Source organism: Helianthus annuus, chromosome 5 (assembly GCF_002127325.2).
Source record: "Helianthus annuus cultivar XRQ/B chromosome 5, HanXRQr2.0-SUNRISE, whole genome shotgun sequence".
NCBI classification, from domain to species: Eukaryota; Viridiplantae; Streptophyta; class Magnoliopsida; order Asterales; family Asteraceae; genus Helianthus; species Helianthus annuus.
In genome coordinates, this window is record NC_035437.2 from 63,335,157 (window position 1) to 63,344,410 (window position 9,254).

Below are 9,254 nucleotides of genomic sequence, written 5' to 3' on the forward strand. Positions count from 1 at the left end.
TTTTCATCATACTTAGGTTCCGCTGAGAAGTAATCGCTTACCAACAAATCGTTAGCGGTGTGTCGTTCACGAGCGATGTACCTTCTCCTGCGTTTAGGTTGTTGAGTCTCTTCCTCCTCCTCTTCGTTTTCCACGATAGCTTTCACCACCGTCGCGATTGTTTGTAGAAATATTTCCGCACCATCGTCAGATGATGATGACGATTCAGTATAACTTGAAGAACACATGGCAAAATTGTGTTTTATGTGTTTGATATGGTGTGAGAAAAATTATAAATATGGTAAGATATTTATAAAGGAAAAAAAAATTCTTTTTTTTTAAATAGCCCCCAACGGCTAGTTTGGTTTGGCCATTCACAGCCCGCCATGTCAGCTTGCTAGACCCGCCCCACGCCCGGCTTGAAACCCAAGCCCTAAGGGCCACGCCCCAACCCAAGCCCACCCGGGATGGTGGCTTGAGCGTTTTCCCCCAACCCCCGCTCAAACCCCCGCCCCATACCCCATAGTCTTATACCAAAGCAGGTTTTACTATGTGGGTGTTTGTTTGGATTAGCTTATTTTGGAGCTCTTTTTAACTTATTAAGTTATAAAAAATAATAAGTCCTTTTAATAGTGTTTGGATAAGAGTTGAGAATGAGATTTATGGTTTAAAAAGGAGAAAATGAGAGTGAAAATTTGTGACTTATTATGACTTATAAAAAGTTAATCTATTCTCTTGTCACAACTTTGAGAAACCATTTGTGTATCTTCCCAAATAAGACAATTCCTAAACCTCAATCAATATCAACCAAGAGTCTTTAAAAGTTGGGCTTTAACATAATATTAGTATGTTTCGGATGCAAACGATAAAAGTAAATAACACAATCGGCACATCATAAAGGATGCAAGGTTTAAACGTTTGAAAAGAGTACTAGAAAGAAAACACGTCTACTTGATTACTTCCAAAGCTTGCGCAACGACATGTTTTTCTCAGTTTCCTTCTTCATAACCTTGGCGACTGCCATCTCAAAATCTTCCTGGGTCACGTGGACTCTCCTCTCCCTCAAAGCAAACATTCCAGCTTCAGTACAAACCGCCTATAACAACACACAACGACAAGAAAAAAAAAACAATTATTACTATGGAGTAAAGATTGAGAAAAAACAGTCAAATTCAACTGTAAAGAAAAACAAAACAAAAAGAACTCACCTTAAGCTCAGCCCCTGAAGCCCCATTCATTTTCTCAGCTATCTTCTTCAGATCAATGCCACGCATTAAATTCATCTTTCTTGAATGAATTTTCAGAATATCAAACCGTGACTACAAGGAAACGCACAAAATTTAATCCACATATATATGCTGCAAAAAGATTACCAAACCTTCGCCATTAAAAAAATAAGTTTTCACGATACTCACATCTTCATTGGGATTTGGGAATTCAATTTTCCTATCAATTCTCCCGGGCCTGAGAAGAGCCTGATCCAGGATATCAATACGGTTTGTAGCCATCAAAACCTGAGAACATTACATCAGGAAAAAAATCTTAAAACGTCATATATATTAATCCAAAAAAACACATCCGTATTCCCACCCAAGTACCTTAATCTTGTTTGACGCTTCAAAACCGTCAAGCTGATTAAGAAGCTCGAGCATAGTTCGTTGTACTTCACTATCACCATTCCCACTTCCAGATTCCATCCGAGCAGATCCAATACTGTCTATTTCATCCATAAATATGATAGATGGAGCATGTTCCCTGCATCAACATCAACAAAAATAATAACAATAAATACATTATTATTAAATTAATAAAAAGTAACAATAAAGGTACAGTGTTGCCGCATAGTACAAACCTCGCCATAACAAAAAGTTCTCTGACCATTCGAGACCCCTCTCCAATGTATTTCTGTACTAGTTCAGAACCAGAAACCCTAATGAAAGTACAATCAGTATGATGAGCCACTGCTCTTGCCAACAAGGTCTTCCCTGTGCCAGGTGGCCCGTATAACAAAACTCCCTAGAAACAGATACATACACAAAGCGTTAATATAACTATTAATGATAAAACGGTTGAATGATTAGAGAGATATTGTGTGCCATGGTACCTTTGGTTGAGCGATTCCGAGACTCTCGAATAACTCTGGATGTTTGATTGGAAGTTCGATAACCTGATATATTTGAATATTGGCATCAAATGACAACTAAACTTGAAAGTTTCGTAATAAAGAATTAAACAAAAAGGAAACTTGAGATAACCTCTTTGATCTCCTTAATTTGCTGGTCTAGCCCACCAATCATGTCGTATGTAGAATCAGGGACTTTTTCAACTTTCATAAGGTTGACCAGAGGGTCAACTTTGCTTGGTAAAACCAAATGAAGAACATAGCTATCGTTGCGAAGGGCTACTCTGGTTGATGGAGTGATCTTAGTAATATCAATGCTTTTGTCTATATCAACTACGTATTTGCCCTCTGGGTGCACCTGCCAGCAATAGATGTAAAAAAAATCATAATTTTGATTAAGCTTTAGGTAATATTTATAATTAATTTTATATAGCTAAGTGATCCTTGAATGTAAAATATAAAACGTCACTAACCTTGACTAGTACTTTGGATTTCCCCATTACTTTAACAACTTCACCAACATAAGATCCTGGCTCTTGAAGCAGCTGCAACTCTTCCTTAAGCATCCTGACTGAATTTTAATATTAAATAGTAATATCAGTAAGCAGCCCGTATAAAAAAACCTAATATTGTAACATTTCGTCAACGACATAACACACAGACAAAATAAAGTTCACTTAACAAAATCAAAACCAATCACTCATTGAAGTTCAATCCAAAACCTCTACTAATTTAGCACTGTAAATGTAACAAAAAGAAAACAGTCGCTCATTTGTAACATCAGTTTCCATATTTGTATACCGGCATACCGCTTCTTACACAAACATATAAACCAGATGGACTCCAACACAATAAAAACACATTCCAGTAGTTAAGCAAAAATTATAGAACAAAAACAAATTCTAAGATCAATTTTTAAATTCTTATACTGTTTCGTACACAGCATACAAACCAGACATACTCAAGACATTCAGTTGTTAAGCAACTGTTTCGCACACAAACATACAAACAAGACAGACCCAAGACATTCAGCTGTTAAGCAACTGTTTCGACACAAGTATGCTAACCAGACAGACTCAACACATTCAGTTGTTAAGCAACTGTTTCGAACTTTCAGTTTTTTGAACATGTGTGCTCAGAAAAGAACATAAGTGAACTCTAGTGGATACATACAAGTTACAACACATAGACTGAAACCAAAAACAAGTAGATTCACAAGAAACTTTTGACTTTTTATAAGTTGCCTTTTACACTTACAAACACTTGCAGCAATTAACAATCATAATAAGGGCAATTCACCAATTAGGCTGGAGGGGAGTGGAATAAAGCTCCTTGACTATTATTTAAAAAAAGAAGAAAAAAAGAAAAAAAAATCTGATTGGTTGTAGCAAAAGTGCCCCCACCAAACTCAGCCTTAAGGCACGTTAAGGGCTTGGCGGTGGCAATGATAGCGCCCCTTGTTGGCGGAGAGGAAGGGGGTGGTGTTGGGGGCGCCACTCAGCTGAGGTGGCTGGGGGAGTTACCCGACATCGCCTAGCCTCAAAAGTAATACATTTTTTCCGTTAAAAAGAGCACCCACCAGTTACTTTCATATTCAAATCAACCAATTAAAGAAGCAGTCTAAAATATTTTGTATTTCATACAAAATAGTAACAAACACCAAGAACCATAATGAACAAGATAACAAGATCAGATATCAAGAATGCCTACCTTAAAGTTTCAACTTCCTTACAAACTAACCTCAATACAAAAAAACTCTAAAACTACAAGATCATTCACCAAATCCAACAATCAAATCGAAACTCCCACACTCCTAATTCCACAAAGCATACACATCTCAACAACACACAAAACATTGAATCAATACAAACGCACAACACAACTAAATTAGGGTTCTACTTAAAAAAAAAATTGGGGATTTTACAAACCCTACCTCGAGAATTGAGCTCGTTACGCTGCGCTTCAAGCCGATTAAGATTATGAGTCTTCTGGCGAACCTGAAGCTGAGCATCGTGAATATGTTGCAGGTAATACTGCCTTAATCCTTCACCTGATTTCGCCGTTGAGGATCTTGACGAACAGTTCTCATCTCTGTCAACTGAATCCGATGGTTTCATGGCTACATCGACACTCGCCATTTTCACAATTTTGCAGGTTTAGATCGGAGGATTTGTAACCCTATAGGTTTCGTGTGTCAGGCGATTTGGGGTTCTTGTTTGATGGCTTTCTGCGCAAGACAAGAGTATTGAATCTGGTTGATTGATATGATATGATGAAGGTTTTGTGAGTTTGATCCCTTGTGTTTTTGTATTTTACAACTTTGGTCCTAATACTTTGACCAAACTAACAAAGAGGATGGAAGGTTTTTAATCAAGAAACATGACATTAAATTGAGATGGTAAATCTATCTTAAAGATTCGTTCAACAGTAGAAGGGCTTACCAACAACAATACGACAACCGCCCCACTCAAGGAAGACAAATAAATAATTGCTACTGTCGACGTATCAAATAGGGAGAACTGAGTGTGACATTTAGGGGGATGAGAAGGGCTAAGGCAGTTGGCCTAGGCAGCATGTCGATTGAAGTGTGAAAGTGTTTAGGAGAGGAAAGAGTTCAATGGTTAACTAAATTGTTCAATTTTATATTCAAATCTGAAGTATGCCAGATCAATGTGGCGCTTATGTTGTAGTTGTGACAACTGTCAAAAATTCAGGTATCCGTACAATTATTAAACCACGATTAGTGTTTAATGACTGTGCTGAATTTCAATTAACTGCTTCCTGATTTTTGCCATATACATACATGTGCATCACATATTGCTTAATGTCATACCGTTATTGCATGAAAGCTTATTTACTCAAATAATGCACGAAACATAGTTAGCACAGTTATCAGATAAATCTGAAATATGCTGACGGAGTTTAGTACATAGACAGACAGTGTGTTGAGACACAGAATGAGCCAGAAACCAAGTCATACACTAGTATAGTGTATAGGAAAGTAAGGATCACAAAACTGCCTTTTTAGAGATAGTTTAAGTGCCGGAAAGTGCTTAAAACCCACATAAAGTGCTGAATTAAGCAAAATTCAGTATTTAAACACACTAATATTATGCAGAAATTTGGTTAAATGGTCCTGAATGCTTTCCTAAGTGTCGGGAATCAAAAGTGTCACAAAAGGGTACATAAAGCACACTAAACTGCATAGTTTAGCACCTTAACGAACCGGTAAGCAACCGAACAACCGGACACTATCTGAAACATCAAATTTACACTAGAAGCACTGTTTTAACATTACCAAGCTAGTTATGATCCCCGAACATCATAACACCCCATATAAATATCAACTAACTAGAAACCTAACTACACACTTACAATGTTACCATAATCTAACTTATGTTTAGAACCTAGTCTACTACCTCCCCACCTAGTGGACGGCCCCAACAAGGGCCCCACTCTTGATTTTCTTTCAATTTTAAATTAGATCATGTTGTGCTTTACAAAACATAAGAACCATGGGTTAAATACATAAAATGGGTTATAAGTATACACATGGTGAACATAACTTCATTTCTACACACATCAAAACACACACAACTTTCTTCTCTTCCCCCTTGTGCTCTCGGCCGAGAATCAACACACACACACACTCACCATATTTGATCAAGCTTCATACAATCCAAGTATATACAAAGGTGCTAGAGGTTACACAAAGGAGCTAGGAGCTTACGGAAGTTTAAGGACCTTGTTGATTTGCTTTTATCCACTTGTTTTCTTCTCTTGATCATCCCTAGTCTTGAGCTAGTGGTAAGAGCTTTGATCTTTCCATTTTACTTCTATTTTAAGTGGTTAAAAGAAGATTCATAATGTTAATCATGAAGAACACTAAGAATCACAAGAAGTAAACTTGAACATAAGCTTGAATAATGAAGAAACTAAGTTGTTTATGTGTTGAAATACTTGTTGATCATTGTTTGCTTGTGAAAATGATGTTGAACATCATATGATCTTGCTAGATCATGATTAAAAACATAATCTAGCAAGATGAGAGGATGAACATGATAGAAGTTAATGGATCATCCTCATAAGAAACATGAACTTGAAAGAATATGTGGTTTTCTTGTAAAATAATGATCAAAGTAAGTTGTTAATCATGTGGATCTAAAATTTCAAGAGTGATTTCTCAATAAACCAAGTTAAAAATATAAGTTTTACTAAATCTTGGTTCTTACATAAACAAACCTTATTTTTAGTGTTAAAACAAGTGTAGAAATATGTTGTTAACAAGAAAAATCAAAGAAGAAACATTTTTGAAAAATATAAATACAAGTTGTACAGATCAATCTTCTTTAAAAATGAAGTTTTTAAAGAATCAATCACACTTTAGAAGGTAACAAGGCTTACTAAGAACACTAGTAAGTTACTACAAATTTTTACAAATATTCAAGTTCATGAAGTGTTAGATTATGCTTGTTTTAGGCAAGATTGGTAAGTGTAGATTGGTTATTGTTGATTATTGGTTGATTGTGTTGATTTTTACAAAAGAAAATGATATGCTTGAAAGCATGGAAACCTCCATTTTTAGGGGAAACTATGGGAAAATTTTTCTAGAAATTAAACACTTAGAAAAGTATTCCTAAACAAATATTTACAAGTGTATTTTAAACCATGAATTTTTACATAAACTTTACCATAATTTTTGGTTACAAAAATACAAATATTGGAGGTTGGTTTTCATAAATAAAAGTGACTAAATATGTATTTAGGAAAATATATATTTAGAAGTCACCATGTGTGTGATTATTTGTATATTATGTGTATTAGTTATATTATTTTAGGACTTGAAATAATATAACTCATCAAAATACCAAAAATTATAATCCAGAATATTACCAAAATTCCAAGAATTAAACACACAAATTATATCCAAAATATTGGAGAAACCGAACAAGGAATATAACTTACAAAAATATTCCGGGATTTAATTCACAAGTATATTTTGGTAAATAATATTTTGGACACCAAGTGAACAAAAATATGATTTTTACAATTACTACAAGAATATATCATATTTTGACAAGGGAAAAATATATTATTTTTGGCAAGTATATATATATATATATATATATATATATATATATATATATATACATATATATATATATATAGGGAGCCGCTAAAATGAAAACCACCCCCAGTTGTAAGAACCGTAAGAACCACTCTCCACCAATCATATTCAGCCAACAAAAGGGCTAATTTGGTCATTTACTCTATATGTCAATTCTCTCTCTCTCTCTGTCACATTTATTATAACCAACTTTTTAATCCTCTCACCTCTCTCATCTAATAAAACCCACAGATCTCTTTCTCTCTCTAACTTAAGCAAAACTCTCTGATCATCATCTTCATCGGCGAGAGACACCCACGCCGGCGCTCCCCATTTCTCCGGCGACATGAAACACACCCTGAAACCCTTGATCAGACACTCATGGGAGGAGCCGGAGCCTCACCGGCCTCCTTCTTGCTCCCCAGACAACATCAAACACCCCTGAAACCCTTGATTTTTCCGGCAATGGTGCGCGGCTGAGGCTCGAGGGGGTTTTCCGGCATGATGCAAAAACAAGGGCTGACGGTTCTCTCTCCTCTCTTCGAAGTGGTCACCGCCATCTCCGGCCTCCATTTCCTCCCGCCGCCCCCTTTTGCAACCGGTGTTTGGCGGTGGTTGCGTTGGGTTTAGTGGCGGACCCCTTGGCGATGGTAGTGGTTTCTGTTCTTGATTTTGTTTGGTGGGTGTTTGATTTCTTGTGGGTTTCTCTCTCCAAAAATGGTAGGTGTTGATTTATTGTGGGTCTCTCTCTCTCTCTCTAGAAATGGTGATTTCTTTGTGGGTGTTTTTTATGATGCTGGTTTTTTTGATTTATTTTGTTGATTTTGTTTGGTGGGTTTTGATTTATTATGTTCTAGAAACGGTGGGTGTTGAGCTATACTGTTCTTGATTTTTGTTGTTGGGTGTTGATTTCTTATGGGTTTCTCTCTCTAGAAATTGTATTTTCTTGTGGATGTTTTTGATGATGCTGGTTATTTTGAATCTGGGTTTGATGTTGAATCTGGGGTTGAATATGGGTTTGATGTTGAATCTGGGCTTGAAAATGGGTTTGATGTTTGAATATGGGTTTGATGTTGAATCTAGGTTTCATGTTGAATCTGGGTTTCATGTTGAATCTGTTTGAATGTTGAATCTGGGTTTGAAATATGTTTGAATGATGTTCTTGGCCCTTTTTGAATGTTTAAATCAGTTGAATATGGGGCCTCATTTGAATCGGCAGTGATGATGTAAAAAAAAACTGACAATGGCGCGGCAAGGACGCGGAGGGTAGGTTTTTGAACCTGCAACCCCATTTTGCAGCCTCTGATTATCGGAAAATCTGAGCCAAAACTTCGTTTTTTTTCTAGAATCCACTCGTTTTTTGTTTATTGGGGTTTTTTTTTTTAAATCTAGGCGTCGATGATGATAACAATATATCTGAGACGCTTCACCGAGTTTGCGACTTCTGGGTGCGTTCGTTTTTGCGTAAAAAAGTTTTTGTAAAAAAAAATTAAACCGTAAACTTTTTTACGTCAACCGTAAACTTTTTTAACGTAAAACGTAAAAAGTTTTAGGTAAACGTAAAAACGTAATTTTTTTTACTAAAACGAAAAAAACGTTAACGTAAAAAACCGTTAACATAAAAACCGTTAACGTAAAAAAACCGTTAACGTAAAAAACCGGCGCGTAAAACGTAAAAGGTTTTACGTAAAACGTAAAAGGTTTTACGTAAAACGTAAAAGGTTTTACGTAAAACGTAAAAGGTTTTTCGTATAACGTTAAAAGGTTTACGCAACACGTAAAAAGTTTTACGTACTTTTTACGTAAAACGTAAAAAAACGGCGCGTTAAAACGTAAAAAAAATAATGTAAAAAAACGGCGATTTTCTGTTGCGTTCGGTTTTGCGTAAAAACGTTTTTGTAAAAAAAAATTAAAGCGTAAACTTGTTAACGTAAACCGTAAACTTTTTATCGTAAAACGTAAAAACGTGAAGCGTAAAAAGTGTTACGTAAATTTTTTCGTAAGTTTTACGTAAAACGTAAAAAGTTTTTCGTAAGTTTTACGTAA

At 35.8% G+C, this 9,254-nt stretch overlaps 1 protein-coding gene across 1 annotated transcript; it reads right to left on the reverse strand.

Annotated features, from left to right (window-relative positions):
- Positions 1 to 756: 756 nt before the first annotated feature.
- On the reverse strand, positions 757 to 4,350 carry LOC110940645 (26S proteasome regulatory subunit 8 homolog A). The gene is made up of 9 exons (XM_022182198.2): positions 4,035 to 4,350; positions 2,575 to 2,672; positions 2,235 to 2,459; positions 2,084 to 2,146; positions 1,832 to 1,995; positions 1,578 to 1,734; positions 1,395 to 1,493; positions 1,188 to 1,298; positions 757 to 1,075 (listed from the first exon to the last, which is right to left on the reverse strand). Exons 1-9 carry the CDS (start codon positions 4,237 to 4,239, stop codon positions 935 to 937), a joined length of 1,263 nt encoding a protein of 420 aa, XP_022037890.1. The 5' UTR covers positions 4,240 to 4,350; the 3' UTR covers positions 757 to 934.
- Positions 4,351 to 9,254: the final 4,904 nt, after the last annotated feature.

Bases quoted from the DNA above. Each gene is read 5' to 3' on its own strand.
- LOC110940645 (XM_022182198.2), bottom strand. From the start codon at position 4,239: ATGGCGAGTGTCGATGTAGCCATGAAACCATCGGATTCAGTTGACAGA. The intron at 1,735-1,831 runs GTTTGTACTATG...ATGTTGATGCAG, and splicing joins GAACTTTTTGTTATGGCGAG to GGAACATGCTCCATCTATCA. The intron at 1,076-1,187 runs GTGAGTTCTTTT...GTGTTGTTATAG, and splicing joins CTTCAGGGGCTGAGCTTAAG to GCGGTTTGTACTGAAGCTGG.